The sequence below is a fragment of the Leucoraja erinacea genome, chromosome 31, assembly GCF_028641065.1.
Source record: "Leucoraja erinacea ecotype New England chromosome 31, Leri_hhj_1, whole genome shotgun sequence".
NCBI lineage: Eukaryota > Metazoa > Chordata > Chondrichthyes > Rajiformes > Rajidae > Leucoraja > Leucoraja erinaceus.
Window position 1 is genome coordinate 20,024,739 of NC_073407.1, and position 16,380 is coordinate 20,041,118.

Consider the following 16,380-nt stretch of genomic DNA (forward strand, 5'->3'; position numbering starts at 1 on the left):
TTGTGTGTCTGTTTCCCCTCATTGTTACAATGCCTTGATAGGTGGCGCCGCTTGAAAGCTCAGATGATTGAGAAAAGGTCAAAGCTTGGGGAATCACAGACCCTTCAGCAATTTAGCCGAGATGTCGATGAAATCGAGGCCTGGATCAGTGAGAAGCTTCAGACGGCAACTGATGAATCTTACAAAGATCCCACAAACATTCAGGTAACTAACTTTAAAATGTTTCTCTCCCTCTGAGCCCCAAGCTTTGCATATAGGCATCCCCTGCTAAGAGATCAGTTATCTGTTTAGAAACTTTGGTGCAGCTGTACCAAAGGAGTAACAGAGATGCAGAGGAACTCCCTGGATTAAAATAAAAACTTTAAAAAGCGCTACTACTCCTTTGAGGGAAGGTCTTTGGCCTCTGCCCAATAACTTCTCATCTTAATGGCCTTAACACTTGGAAACACTATCTACTCTGAGCACTGATCTCTGACCTACCTTTCTGAGATAAATCTTTTGAACTGAAGATCCTTTTGGCCTGTTTGTATTATATGAATGGAAATTGTAATTGAATCATATTTTAACCATTCAATATTGATGTAATTTTTTCTCTTAATCTGTTTTTAGCTATCCAAACTGCTGGTAAGTGATTGGTGGCTTTTGTCTAACCCAGGATTATGTCTTGTCTTAATTTAAGTAATATTGAATTTGTTAGATTGTGTTTTATAGACATAACCTTTTCCATTTACTGCTTGCAGTTTTACTGAGTGTCTTGCGATTTTTTTTTTTAATTTGATGCATCTGTCGTATTAATGTTGCTTCTGGCAATTATAGTCTTTTGTGTGTCTGTGGTGTAACAGATAATTCTGCTGATTCAACTATCTGGTATTTGGTTTTAAATTAATACTAAATAAATTAAATCAATTGAATGTCCTTGTTGCTGGGAACTGGTGATTGGTGATGTTTAGTGTGTGGTTTGTGTCAGTGTTCACTGTTACAATCCCAATTGTGATTTCCTCTGAGACCTTGTGAAGGGGTTATCTTCTTTCTGAGGTAAAACTAATCTTCGAAAAGAAAACTTGGGTACAACATCGTTAACAACTGATCCAACACAAACTTATTTGGCTGTTGCAAATTATACAAATAATTCAAAATTCTGATATAGCTGAGATGCACTATAAATAGAAAGTGGAAAGACTGGACTTCCAAGGAAATAAATAATTTTGATGTATTTCAGGACAAAGTCGTATCATTTTAAAACTACTACAAAATACCTTTGTAGTAGGTGTGACAAAAGGTCTCAGAAGGAATCTTTGAATGCTGACGACCTGTGTAGTGAATGTTGCGTTACTCCCCTACAGAGCAAACACCAGAAGCATCAAGCATTTGAAGCAGAGCTTCATGCCAATGCCGACAGAATCCGTGGGGTCATTGACATGGGGAAATCGCTGATTGACCGAGGGGCTTGTGCTGGTAGTGAAGATGCTGTCCAGGTAATTGCAGAACATAAGTAACTTGGATATCGAAAGACCAGAAATAAATTTGTCTTGTACATTATCACTGGCTGGACAATGAAGATAATTGCTCTTGATATTCTTGGCAATGAAGTATTTAGGGGGTTGGTCGGTGAAAACAGAATTTCTAATTCTTCTGGGAAAGATGCGCTTGCACTTAACATCCATTCACATCTCAAAACTCTAAGCAACAACAACCTAAAGTAAGGTATCTGCTGTTCTTTTGTTATTTGATGTATTACTTCTGCATCTTGAAGTGGCTGGGTCTACACACTGAGGTATTTTTGATGTGCAGCATCTTTTAGTTGCTTCAATGAAAGCGATTAGCAAAGGCGAATCAAAGTAAATACACAATACATTTTATAGGATTTGTTACACTCTATATCTGCCAATATACATGAAGTAGCTTATTTCAGGTCCTGATTTTAGAACAGTTCAATGTTGTTTTGTTGGATTCCAATTTTGCCAACAGGTAATGCAATAAAGTATTTGGGCAACTTACCTCAGAGTTTTATGTACTGGGCTAGTAGCATACACATCTTTTAATGACACAAACATGAAGGACAGCCTATATACTACAAGCTGTACTGTTGGGGAACAATGTGTCCCCCAAGAAAATATGAGAAAACACTCCAATATGCTTGTGCAAATGCTTTACCTTGACTTGGAATAGCAATGATTTTAAGATCATTGTTCATTGTCTGTGTACGAGTGGATAGTTGTGTAGATGAGATGAGGATACTTAGCGAAGTCTAACTTGCAACATGTACTATCAGCAGATTGTTTATTTATGGGATGGATTTAGCAAGATTAACTGGTGACTGACGAGCTGCTTGAATTATCCTTCTGTCTAATAGGCTCGTTTGGGAACGCTGGGTAACCAATGGGGGGATTTGGTGCAGAAATCAGCAGAAAAAAGTCAGAAGCTGAAAGAGGCCAATAAGCAGCAAAATTTCAACACTGGAATCAAAGACTTTGACTTCTGGCTATCTGAGGTAAGTGGATCCACATAATATTGCCCAGATTTTTAGATTTTGACATTAAATCGATAGTTTCATTTCATTGGCTTTGCTAATGGCTGCAATTGTCTGTATAAAATAAACAAATATCTTGCAAAGTATAGTGAATCAGAAGATTGCAGTTTTTAGTGAATCAGATGCATGGGTGTTTTTTGGATACAGATGGCTATGGAGGGTAATGTGGCCACATTCGGTCTAGGTGTTTGGTGATGGGAGGGCATGTAAGACATTTCCGGCAAGATTTGATTGGCACAAAAGATTGATATTTTTAAAAAAAATCTATTTTGATTAACATCTTTCATCTGATTGTTGTGTTATTGGGAAGTAAGAAAATGTAAGTCCTCAACATCCTTTCCATGTTGGACATCATTATGTCTTGAGAAATAGTGGAATGTATATAGAGCAAATCCAAATCCCTGCCTGGATATTCAGGGCATTAAGTGCAATGGTTGGGATGTGGCAGTTGTATAAAACATTGGTGAGGCTGCCCTTGAGGTATTTAGCATTGGTCAGCCTGCTACAGAAAATATGCCATTCGGATGGTAAGATTTACAAGGATGTTGCTGGGATTCAAGGGACTGATGAGTTATAAGGAGAAGTTGAGGGGTGGAGATACGGTAACTGCGCAGTATTTTTCCCAGTATTGGGGAATCAAGAACTAGAGGGTATAGATTTGAGGTGAGAAGGAAAAGATTTAATAGGAACCTGAGTGGCAACTCTACCACACAGTGTAGTAAGTATATGGAACGAGGTGCCAGAGGAAATGGCTAAGGCAGGTACTATGATAACATTTAAAAGACGTTTGGACAACTATATGGATAGGAAAAGTTCAGGAAGATATGGATCAAACGGGCAAATTGGATTATTTTAGATGGACATCTTGGTTGGCTTGGACAAGTTGGACCGAAGGGCCTGTTTAAATGCTCTATGACTTAATATTAGCTACCCTTATTTTTGTTGACTTGAATTGCATAAGAGTACAGGCACACTGAAAATCATACCTTTTTGTCCTGTAAGTTGTTATGATTTTTAAAAAATAGTTTTGTTACAGAAACACTGGTTTCTAAATTTGAAATAAGTCACAATCTAATCAAAATGGTTTATTATTAAATGGGTGTACACAGCTTGTTAAAGGTCTAGTGCTGTGTTCTGAGTTGAAAGCGATGCTTATGTTGCACTTCTGCCAATGAGAACCTTTGCCCCATTTTCCTTACAGTCTATCCTATTTTAATTTGGACCAGCATACAGGATTATTTATGAGTCCGAGCATCTGCAGCCGACCCACCTGTAATGAAGAAAACCTCAGGCAGACAAAAGGACCAGTGACTATCTCCTTGATGATAGTCACTGGTGCAGATGATACCCAGCTTTATTTGCCGCTGAGGGGGGAAGATGCCTTTTCTGTAAAATCGCTTCTGTCTTGTTTTGATGACATTAAGTCCTGGTTGGCCCTAAACTTTCTTGGATTTAATGAAAAGAAGACAGAGGTGATTTTATTTGATCCCAATGGCTGCCGTGAACCTCCATTTGTTGATTTAGGTCCATTGTCAAGGTACGTGAAGCCAACAGTTGTGAACCTGGGTTTTAGGATGGACAGTGACTTTAAATTAGATCGCCAAATATGCGCGGTGGTTAAGTCCAGCTTCTTTCACCTAAGGAAGCTGGCGAAGGTGAAGCCCATTCTCGAGCGGCAGCATTTTGAGACAGTAATCCATGCCTTTATTACATCTAGGCTGGATTACTGTAACGCGCTCTATTTTTGGTGTTGCTCGTTCTTCACTGGCTCGTCTCCAGTTGGTTCAGAATGCTGCTGCTCGCCTTTTAACAGGGACTCGAAAGAGGGAGCACATATCGCCAATTCTGGCCTCCCTACACTGGCTCCCGGTGCACTTTCGGGTTCATTTTAAGTTACTGTTATTTGTTTTTAAATCTCTGAATGGGCTCGCCCCGCCTTACCTCTCTGAGCTGCTCCACCCATACACTCCTGCCCGGTCCCTCAGGTCAGCTGGTCAGCTGCTCCTGGAGGTACCGAGGTCTAGTCGGAGGCTCAGAGGGGATAGAGCCTTCTCTGTTGCTGCTCCGGCACTCTGGAACACCCTGCCGCTGCACATCAGACAGGCCCCCTCACTGTCCATCTTCAAATCCAGTGTTAAAACGCATTTGTACTCCCTGGCTTTTGACCATGCCTGAGGCTTTGCTTCTGTTTGTGGTGTTTTTGATGTTTCTTTATTTTACATGTCTTTTCCTACTATTTCTTTTGATTGTTATTTTTGGTGTGTATTAACTTTTTTGTCAATGATTAGTGATGTACAGCACTTTGTTGCAGCTATGTTTGTTTTTAAAGTGCTCTATAAATAAAATTATTATTATTATTATTATTGATGTCATGCCTGGCTGATTCTTTGTCATGTCAAGACCTTTTTGTACTTAGTCTTCTATGTACTTCCATGCATTGTAACATTAATAAGTAATGACAACATAATGTTGCACTGCTGGTCACTTTATTCCTGTATACTTCCTATTAAAAGCTGATAGGAAGACCAGCAATAGAATGTGAATTGAATATCCAGAATTTGTGCTTTCCAGACCCAGCCTATAAATGTGAAAGGTTCTTGATGGAAAGATTCTAAAAAAAAATTCAATTTTGAATTTGTGAATGATTGTTTAGCTTTATGCTGCTATTTTGTATGAACCTATTCTATCAACATTTCTATCGCTAAGATCCTTCCACCTGTCGTTTGAGGTGTTTATTTCCATTTTTTAAACATGGTGCTGAGTCACATTTTGTGTTTTTAATTTACAGGTGGAAGCTCTACTAGCCTCTGAGGACTATGGGAAGGACCTGGCATCTGTAAATAACCTACTGAAGAAACATCAGCTTCTCGAAGCTGACATTAGCGCGCATGAGGTAATGACGTGCTCTATGGAAGTTGGGCTCTAATTGCGAATAAAAACATTAACGTTAAGCAGAGTCACAGGTGTATGAACTGTTAATGGATCATTTGGGCTCATGTACCCCTGGGACTATGCTAGTTAAGCTTTCTGCTCTGGGCTGTGTAATAAAGCTTTGCTGGAACAAAGATTTTTGCATGGAGCATGTTTTATGTTATCATGCATAACTTTCAAAGGAAAATTACAAATAATGCTTTATTTGGTTTAGTGATTTGAATAATTGAATTTTACGGTAGACATATTGACAGCTCCTTAAAAGACCACTCCTTATTCAACTCCCTGCATTTTATTCTATTTGCCCTTTTTCATTTGTATTTACATGAAGCATTTTACAATTCATACTGCTTATTGCTCCAAAAGAATATTTGGTTTGGCCAAAGTCTTTGCTTACACTGGGCAGTTTATCAAAACCCATAGTTTGTTTAAAAATTGCAGTTTTTGTTCTAATGGCTTGCTTACTACTTTACAAAAATGATTCAGTTTGATGATATCATAGACATACTTTTCTAAATAGTTTAATTACTTGATTGTTTTAGGACCGTCTGAAAGACTTGAATCTTCAGGCTGATAGCCTCATGTCCAGTGATGCCTTTGACACCACCCAAGTAAAGGACAAACGCACTGCGGTGAACAGTCGGTTTCAAAAAATAAAAAATATGGCCACAACTCGTCGTGCTAACCTGAATGAATCACATAGACTTCACCAATTCTTCCGTGATTTGGATGACGAAGAATCTTGGTTAAAGTGAGTTGGAAAGGGCTTTTGAATGCTTTAGAAGTGATGATGTTCTGTTAAACTGGTGCTAATCAACTAAATTATGTTGAGCCACTTCAACGTGAAAATCGTACAACTAGTTAGCTGTAAAAGTGATGCAGGATGATACATTTTCTTTATATTTGGACAGGGAGAAGAAATTGCTTGTGAGTTCTGAAGATTACGGACGGGATCTGACTGGAGTACAGAACTTGAAGAAGAAGCATAAACGCCTGGAAGCAGAGCTGGCTGCACATGACCCAGCAATCCAGGTTTGAATAAAACATTGACCTAGCAATGATGGCCTAAGACAACTTTTCAAGGGACCTGGTTTGTCAATAAATGTATATACTGGTATATCATTGTACCAAATTAACAATTGACAAGTCTTGGATGAATGTCTTTGTAAACTGTGGGTCAAATCACAGAATGGGATTGAAGAGAAAGAGCAATTCATGAATCTCACTCCCCTGTTATTCACCATGAAAATGGCATTTAAGAGGCTTTTAAATGGGTGCATGTATATGCAAGGATACGGATCGTGTGCAGGCAGAGTGGATTAGTTTAACTTGGCACGACCTGGATATTATGTGTTATAGGGCTTGCTTCTGTGTTGTACTGTTTTGTGTATCTATATTGAGTATTTTCCCTTTCCCTTACCGAAGGTTAACTATTGAATCTCCGTCCACGATCTTGTTAGCCAATTTTGGAAAAATACACAATATAGATACATAAAACTACAACACAGAAACTGGTCCTTCAGTGCATCTTTTAAACTTATGTCGGAGTTATTGACCCTTTGAAGCAGTTTCTCTTTAATTTACATTTGCTGGCCAGTCCTGGCACCTCAATAGAGAATTACATGGGTGCCGGCTACTTTGACGGGAATCTGAGCCATGTTTGATTTTTGAACAAAATTAAGGGTGCAGTTGTTGATTTACCACAGAATTAAACATCCCATTCCTGACATTTCAGTGATACTAAAACTACCCTCTGTATGAAAAGATTGCCTCTCAGATTCCTTTTAAATCTTTACCCTCTCTCCTTAAATGTATACCCTCTAATTCTTGATTTCCCCTACCCTGGGAGACGTCTATTCATTGTTAACATTAATGCTAGTTAGGATACTCATGGTTGTTGTTCTTTTGCAATAGTCTGTACTGGAAACGGGAAATAAGTTGTCGGATGATAATACGATTGGAAAGGATGAAATCCAGCAGAGACTGTCACAGTTTGTGGCACACTGGAAGGAGTTGAAGGAATTTGCAGCTGCCCGGTATGTTTGCTTTGTCCATCATGGCTTTTGAGGGCTGTGTTTTTGTTGAGTTATGTTTTTATTAGCTATTGCAGACATGGTTGGTGTATGGAGGGTGCAAAAAGTCTAAAATGCAGCAAACATATTTGATATCTGTGGAGAGAATGAACAAATTCTTGTTTCAGACCTAGGTCTTAAAGGACCTATTTTATCATACCATTTGTAATCACAGTGACTTACAGCTATCAAATATTTGAAATGTCATTTCAAATGTCTCCATTGTCAGAGTGAGGCTAAATGCAAATTGGAGGAACAGCATCTCATATTTTGCTTGGGCAGCTTTCAGTTCAGTGGTATGCTAATTGATTTCTCTAACTGGCATTCCCCCTCTCTCCATCCCTCCCTCACCCAAGTCACACCAGCTTCTTGTTTTCATCCAACAAACAGCTTAAAATAGCATGTATATATAATTGTTACTCTTTTGCATATCTTTCATTCATTGTTCTTTATCTCTCAACATCATTGTCTCTATCTCTCCATTCCCTTTCCCCTGACTAGTCTGAAGAAGGGTCTCAACCCAAAATGTCACCCATTTCTTCTCTCCAGAGATGCTGCCAGCTTTTTATGCCTGTCTTCAGATTAAACCGGCATCTGCAGTTCCTTCCTACAAATTTGAAATGCCATCACTTTTCTGCAGCAGAAATTGAAGCATTTAGATAGGATCATGGGAAGAAAAACAAATTAACTAGTTTATACACAAGGAACTAATTAAATATTTTATGATTGAAGATCATTAGTGCTTTATTAAAAAATCGAACCATCAAGACAAATGAGAGATGTGTTGAAACAAACAAAACATATAAACAACTCAATCGCAGGAATATTCAATAAGGAATTTACATTTATGCTCTATTTTTAACTGAGAAAATGTATTGTGCTTTCCCATCGATGGCAGTTATTTTTTATTCTCCCTGTTCCTTTCTCAAAATCAAGTCAGGTGTTTCCTAATTTTTCCATGCAGATAAGGATCAATAAAATTTGTATTTTATGAAAGTGATACTGAGAGCATGGAACTGGTGTATTGTTTTTATAAACACAAATAAGTCAAACTGTTTTTGTTGCAGAGGACAACGTCTGGAAGAATCCTTGGAATACCAGCAGTTTGTGGCAAATGTTGAGGAAGAGGAGGCATGGATCAATGAGAAGTTGAACTTGGTGGCAAGCGAGGATTATGGAGATACACTTGCTGCTGTACAGGTCAGTGACTTGTGATTTGCCATTTTAACCCATTCGTTAATATTTGCATAGCATCTGATGCAAGTTACGGTAAACCTCTATCATATTGTCAGTGATACCAATTTAATTGTTCTGATAAGCAAGGCACAATGCTGAATCTGAAATGTTTATTTATCTGTATGGTACTAACTTTCCCATCTCCTGCACCCAGTGGATCCCTGGCACTTAACACCCATCACCTGTCAAGCTGTAAAAAACAAAGTGGTGGAGGAACTCATCAGGTCAGGCAACATTAGTGGAGGACATTAACAGGCACTGCTTTGGGTCGGGACCCTTCTTCAGACAGAAATGTCATCTGGCCATTCTCTCAATAGATGCTGCCTGACCCGCTGAGTTCCTTCAGCACTTTTGTTCAAGACTCCAGCCTCTGCAGTTTGTTTTCTCTCTACTTTATACTGTCTATTTCCAGTGCTGTATCTAATTATTGTAGACTTGCTTTTAATTTTATTTCTCTCCGTTCTCCAAGGGATTGTTGAAAAAACATGAAGCATTTGAAACTGATTTCACAGTTCACCGTGATCGAGTGCATGATGTTTGTACAAGTGGTGAGGAGTTGGTAAAGAAGGTAAGAGGTTTTTAAAAATTAATTTGAATATGTTTTCTATTGTTAATGGTTTGGATTTTTGCTTTAATCTTTAACTGCTGACTGGGAAAACCCTCACTTTCTGTGCTCTGGGCTATTGATTTTTTTTGGACCGAAACCATCGCTTTCCACCGCCCCAGCCCCGACTTTACACGCTTGTTACTACAAGATGCTTTAGTTGGGCAAGATATTAACATTGCAGCCTGTCAAGAGCTGACTGACCAGTAGTTCATTGTAAACTGAATGTTTAGTACTGTTCGGGTATCAGTTAGGAATGGGTTTGTTTGGTTTCTGAGTTTGCTTATTTTGAGCACCAGATAACAGTAGCAAATAAATGTCCCGATTACACAGTGGATGCAATCTCATTACAAGGACTGAAGTGATTGTTGCCTGAGGGAAGCAAGGAATAGGTGATCGTGATCAATGTGGCTTTGCCATTCTTGTTTGCATGCTATGAACACATTTTTAAGAAGAATTAGGACAGTATTATTGTTCTTGGATGGAAGAAATGACTGGATTTATTCTCGCTATCAGCAGTCAAGTGTTCATTGAATTAGCAACCCTCGACTCAGCTATGCAACTCTTCATTATGCTTGAATGACTATCAACATTTTAGAATGAGCATGTGATTTACTTTGAGTTAGCAGTAAATGTTGCTGTTGAATTGTTCACCAGCATTATGTCAGGGGGAAGAACCTAGCAAAAGTGAGAAAACAAAAGTTTTTAAAAGAAATTAATACTAGTCTTGCAGCTAGTGTTTCTTTGATTGTGACTCTATATTTGACATCCTCTACAAATCTGACTTGGGGCCAAAGGACTTGCTAATAATTATCTTTGGTGCCCTCATTTAGAAGTATTAACAACTGGCTGCAATACACGAGCACGCTGTTCCTTTTACTTTCTGTAATCCTTTCAAATGCTTATTTATGCATTTGTCTGAACTATGTAATACCTGTGTAAGGGTTATTGAGATGGTTTCACTTCACCCAGCACATACACGTGCTTAGGGGATGTTAGAGCTCGGCCGTTTTCTCCAGGGTCATTAAAACTTCCACTTGAAACTGTGGAGTGTACCTTTTCTTTAATAAATGCTTTATGCCTGTCCGGAAATGCATACAGTATAAAGGATTTAATCCCTCACTTTACACCACTTTAAATTAAATAGGCCGTTCCAGACGTTGAATTGATTGTACAAGATATTTCAATGTTTCACATTTATTTCCATACGTACGTAAAAGGCAGAAATGAGATTAATAGGAAACTTTAGCCAATATACGATAGTCACGTTTGTAGTCCCTTTAATGTTAGAGCTTGCAAAGATGCACATAACTAACTTGTACTGAAGCTATTTTCTATCACCTACAGAACAATCATTATGTTGAGAATATAACTGCAAAGTTGAAGGGATTGGAAGCGAAGGTGACAGAGTTGGAGAAAGCAGCTGCCCAGAGGAAAGCGAAGCTGGATGAGAATTCTGCATTCTTGCAGTTTAATTGGAAGGCGGATGTGGTTGAGTCGTGGATCGGTAAGTTTGTCGGCTGTTGTGAACTTGCTGGTCATTGAAGGTTAGGTAGCGAAGCTATCAGGTAAATCAAACACATGAATAAAACGAGGTTTCACATGCACCTCCACTAACTTCATCTACTACATCCAGTGTTCCCAAGGTGGCCTCCTTTACTTCAGCTTGTGCTCGATCCTCCTTACTGAATCTCCCAGTTGCTAACCATTGTAACTCCCCTTCCAATTCTGACCTTTTTACTCTGGGCCGCCTCCATTGCCAGAGTGAAGCCACATGCAAACTGGATGAACAGCACCTTGGGTAACTTACAGCCAACTGTATGAACATTGAATTCTCCAATTTTAGGTAACTAATCTAAAAGACCCCCCTCCCCCCCAACAACTTCTCCACGCCCCTCCCTGTACACCAACTGGACGCACATTTCTCCCTTCCCCCCTCCACTCATATTTGTTTCTCTGGCTTCACAATCGCATTTCTTCTATCCTTATCTCTCACCTTTTTGTCTTTTCATCTCTTGCTTTTGTCCAACCATCTACCTACCAAAACCCCTCCTTGCCTGTATCTACCCGTCACATGCCATGCTTTGTCCTGCCTCTCCTCTCTTCCAGCTTTCTCTCCCCAACCACAATTGGTCTGAAGAAGGCTCCTGAACCAAAACATCACCTATCCACATTCTCCAGAGATGCTGCCCGACTCACTGAGATATTCCAGCACTATTTGTCAGTTTTTTGTAACCCAGCATTTCCTGACCCTTGCTCTAGCTCGAGAGCTGATGTTTCTGCTGATGCTCTGACTAGGGAATAAACCCATGAATTTCCTATCCGATAATACAGTAGAGATAGGGTTTTGTGAAAATTTTTAATTAAGATAGAGGGTTTAGGAAGGGCAGCAGAATTCATGACCTTTTCTTGTGGAGTAATTAAAATTGGGGATACTATAGGTGCTTGGTGAAATATATTTCGCATGATTTTAGTTACATTTGTTTCTTGTTTCATATTTCGTAGGTGAGAAAGAAAACAGTTTGAAGACAGATGATTATGGCCGTGATCTCTCCTCTGTACAAACGTTGCTGACTAAGCAGGTATTTGGCAAGTTACAATGTTTCATTTTGGCCCTTCAAATTTCAGACCATTTTACAGGTTTTTGGTTTAGGGGTATGAGATGGCAGGAGGAGATAAGAGATGATTAGATATAGCAGAGTTTCCTATAGCTTTGTGGGAAGATTGACATCGGGGAAGAACTGTTTATATTTGCCTTTATTTATTAATTTGAACCAATATTATCTTGGTCTAAATAAAAACCAAATTATTGCAAACATTTTGGTCAGGTAGCATCTATGGACAGGTGGTCAATGTTTTAAGTAAAAAACATCCTTTGTCTGTCGACTTACTGCCTGACCTGCTCAGTGTATAGAATCTTTTCTGTTTTTAATTTGGATTTCTAGCATATACAATTGTATATACAATATACAATAGCATATACACTTTGTTTTGTTTTATATCTTGCTCGTCATAATTCAGCTTTAAGTATTCTACTTCTTCCATATTATACAATTATCTTTGATATATCTACTTTAAGTCATGAAAACCCTTTGCAAGGGGTCATCTTGTTTTTATAACTTTTTCAAAGAGGGATTGGATTGCTGACCTAAGGTGAATATGATGCAGTCAGTCTGGCATGTCAAATTGTTTAAATTGTCTGAATCTGGAAATGGGACACAAGGATGCTTCCAAATTTTCTGGCACCAATGTGCAATTGTATCCTTTAAAGCCTTCAATTAGGAGCTCAGTATTGAAGTTGGGATTGTGTTTGGCAAATCATTAGCAGGAAGATTGTTGCTTTCATGACTAACACATGCTGTGCTTAATTAGAAAATATGATATTTAGGTTGTAATTCAGTATTAACGAACAAATTTGCAATGTAGTCGAACATTGGCTTTTTGCTCATAATTTCTGTGATCAGTTACAGTAAAGATATTCATGAAAGTTATTTACCAAATACTGGAAAAAATGCATTTAAATTGTAAGTTTAGAATCATCAATTAGTGGCTCCCAAGCCATGGATACAGCATGTGCATTACTGCATGGCAGTAAATATGACAAAGCATATGTATATCATGTTAAATGGTTTTAATTTTTTTAATTTATATGCCGCTTCTTGCAATTTAGAATTATCCTAAATGACTTTGCTGCTCATGTACTTAATGAAATGTAGAAGTCATGGTGGTCAATTTGTATATGATATTGTACCATAAATGACTAGGATTTAATACCAATTAAGTTGACATTTTGCCAAATATCTTATTGGAAAACTTGTTGCTCTTTCAATTATGAATTGGGGCATGTCTCATCTGAAAAGTAGGACCTCTAACAATACTGAAATGTATTAGCTGAGATTTTGTTTTCTGTTTTTGAGCATGAGATAGAATCCCCTACTCTTCATGCTCAGAGACATGACTACTATCCGCTGAGTATGTGCTCATTCCAATTCTAATAGTTTCATGTTTTAGTTTGGAGTCTCCCATCCATTTTAACACTAGATGCACCAGATATATTCTATTCTCTGACTTGTTGCCAGTTGAATTGGCCGCTAATAAGTGGAAAAGACTGGCCAATAAAAAGGTCATTGTACCATTTCAACAGTTTGGTGATCTTCAGTTCTCTTATTCCTTTGTATGATCTCCCCTTCCTCAAGCAACCACAATCCAAACAAGAAAAGAAAAATTAAGCTAGGTTCTTTCATTTATTTGTTTCTCTCTAGCAGTCGATGATCAGTTGGTGAATCATTATCATTACTTCTACCTTAAATTCAATAGACAAAAGGTAATATTTTGTTGTCCTCCGCAGGAAACATTTGATGCTGGACTGCAAGCTTTCCAACAGGAGGGGATTACTAACATTACAGCTCTGAAGGATCAGTTACTGGCAGCTAAACACATTCAGTCCAAAGCCATTGAAGCACGTCATGCTTCATTAATGAAAAGGTGGAATCAGCTGTTGGCCAATTCAGGTGAAAGAAAGAAGAAACTACTTGAAGCCCAGGAACATTTCAGAAAAGTAAATTATTTTAAAATTCTTGTCTCCATGTATAACCATTTATGAAGGGCTTTAGTAGAGCAAATGGGAAGGGATCTGTTTGCCCTAGCTGAAGGACTTAAAAAGTAACGGGTATAGATTTACAGTAATTGATGGAAAGTGAGAGACGTGATGAGGAAACAGTTCATCATGAGAGAATGGTGGAGGTGGAAAACTACCGATGGGTGGTTGTAGCGGAATCGACTGCAACGTTTTAAGTGCCTAGATATGTATTTGAAGAACTGTTACTCAGAGCTACAGACAGAGCAGTGCTGGAAGGAAAAGAGATTGGGTTGGATAACTCTCTTTCAACTGGCACAGACACACTATCCTTGTGCCATAAGCTTCCAGTGATTTTAAGTATGCATTTTTGTATGGTTTAAAATTGGAGCAATTTATACATGTAACCTCAAAGGCTTGTTTACTGACTATCTTTTCCACAGCTTGAAGATCTCTTCTTGACCTTTGCTAAGAAAGCTTCAGCCTTTAACAGTTGGTTTGAGAATGCCGAGGAGGACCTCACAGATCCTGTGCGATGCAACTCACTGGAGGAGATAAAGGCCCTGCGTGAGGCTCACGAGGCTTTCCGCTCGTCTTTGAGCTCAGCCCAGACCGATTTCAACCAGCTGGCTGAGCTTGATCGTCAGATCAAGAGTTACCGGATGTTTTCTAATCCCTACACCTGGTTCACTATGGAAGCCCTGGAGGAGACTTGGAGAAACTTGCAGAAAATCATAAAGGTATGTGTACATTTTCTTTAAATGTAAAGGGTGGGGGGTGAAATAAGATCAAGAATTAGCAGATGTGTCGGCCATTTGGAATTTTAACCCACATTACAATTCAATAATAACAGCAGATTTTTTCTACCCTGTTTCTTTCCCTAAAAAAATAAACAAATAAAATTATGTGTTTTGAATGTACTTACTGACTTGGGGAATTGCGGTGCACCAACAGTTCTGGAGATCAATAACCAACCTTTTATGAGAGTAAGCCCTAGTTCTAGATTCCTCACATATCCTTGCCACATGTACCCAAATGTGATTATATATATATTTTTAAACTCTTTCAATAAATTACTTGTCAATCTGGAAAGCTATGGATCTTTCTAAGTGGCATTCGCAACATTTTATGAGATGGCAAACTCAAAACTATTGGGGTACTACAAATGTCCCTCATGCAAACATTGCAACTATCACCAACTTGGGTAAGGGAGTAAGTTTAATGCATCCAGGTTAAACTAATCATACAAAGCTAGCTGAGGAAATAAACTGTGCCAAGGATGCAAATGCTCTTCAGGGATAAAGGATGAGTAATTGTGGCAGAGGTGTGGCTGAACAAGACAGCCTTACAGTAGGACAACCAATATGCTGAGCTTATCTTTTGTGAACTTTCCAAGTTGATTACCTCAATGTTGTTATAGCCCATTGGTGCACCCGGGTTGGGAACACTGGTACAGGTTACTGTAAAGGTAAACCATTGCTGTGATATAATGCTATCCCACAAACCTGTGTAGAATTATTTTTCATAAATGAAATTTAAAATCCTGTTGCTAGTTTCAGTAGTAATGCATTATTTTCCTCCAAACAGACCCACCTCATCTGAGCCTTTGCTGGCCTTCTAATCTGTTCTTATTCCTTCCAGAGTGTTGCTATTTATCAAAGTAATTTTCTGCAGGTGGTAATATCCATTCTTCTCTTTTTACTGGATGGGAGAATTAGAGTCGTTTTTTTCACCTGCTTTACTCTCAGTGTAATATTCTTCAGAGCTGTTGATCATCTTGTTTTTTTTTTAATAAGTTTAATGAATAATAATTAATTTTGCCCTTGCTCTGTCACACTAAGTGAATTTTACTGGTCACTTAACAGGAACGAGAGATGGAATTGCAGAAGGAACAGAGACGCCAAGAAGAGAATGATAAATTACGTCAGGAGTTTGCCCAACATGCAAATACATTCCACCAGTGGCTGCAGGAAACAAGGTGAGGTGTCCCTCTAGTCACTTCTCACTGCAATGTTAAAATTTGAACAGACAAAATATTTGTAATGTTGGGGATTGTTTCATATATAAAACACGTGACCTAGCTGTGCGAAAAGGGCCCATTTATAATATGTTGGTATCCAGACCAACATATCATTACTTTCACGTTAGAGCTGGATATTATCAATTAGAAAATGGGAATTTGGTACTCTCTCCTTCCAAAATGCTGTTATGGCTACAAATTATACAAAAATGTTAAAACAACTAAATAGATTTGGGTAATTATATTGAGGTAAGATGTTCTAATAAAGATCACCCACTATGAACTGCATGCTGCAGGGCTTTGCGAAGATTAACCTCTCTTCCTGTGTGGCTTTTAGCCCTTCGCAGTGGATAAAGGACAGCAGGACACAAGTGGAATCTGATCCATCTTTGTATAAGACCATAAAGCAGT

At 38.5% G+C, this 16,380-nt stretch overlaps 1 protein-coding gene across 6 annotated transcripts in view; it reads left to right on the forward strand.

The window, feature by feature from the left end:
- sptan1 (spectrin alpha, non-erythrocytic 1) overlaps nucleotides 1-16,380 on the forward strand; it is a 75,490-nt gene that overhangs the window by 47,892 nt on the left and 11,218 nt on the right. For all 6 annotated transcript variants that reach the window (XM_055660215.1, XM_055660214.1, XM_055660216.1 and 3 more), the window contains 15 exons: nucleotides 42-204; nucleotides 610-624; nucleotides 1,344-1,475; nucleotides 2,354-2,491; nucleotides 5,319-5,423; nucleotides 6,004-6,212; nucleotides 6,373-6,493; nucleotides 7,376-7,497; nucleotides 8,601-8,733; nucleotides 9,239-9,337; nucleotides 10,721-10,880; nucleotides 11,879-11,955; nucleotides 13,722-13,931; nucleotides 14,393-14,689; nucleotides 15,815-15,927. In XM_055660215.1, coding sequence (XP_055516190.1) covers nucleotides 42-204; nucleotides 610-624; nucleotides 1,344-1,475; nucleotides 2,354-2,491; nucleotides 5,319-5,423; nucleotides 6,004-6,212; nucleotides 6,373-6,493; nucleotides 7,376-7,497; nucleotides 8,601-8,733; nucleotides 9,239-9,337; nucleotides 10,721-10,880; nucleotides 11,879-11,955; nucleotides 13,722-13,931; nucleotides 14,393-14,689; nucleotides 15,815-15,927 — 2,094 coding nt within the window. The remainder of the gene's footprint in view (nucleotides 1-41; nucleotides 205-609; nucleotides 625-1,343; nucleotides 1,476-2,353; nucleotides 2,492-5,318; nucleotides 5,424-6,003; nucleotides 6,213-6,372; nucleotides 6,494-7,375; nucleotides 7,498-8,600; nucleotides 8,734-9,238; nucleotides 9,338-10,720; nucleotides 10,881-11,878; nucleotides 11,956-13,721; nucleotides 13,932-14,392; nucleotides 14,690-15,814; nucleotides 15,928-16,380) is intronic.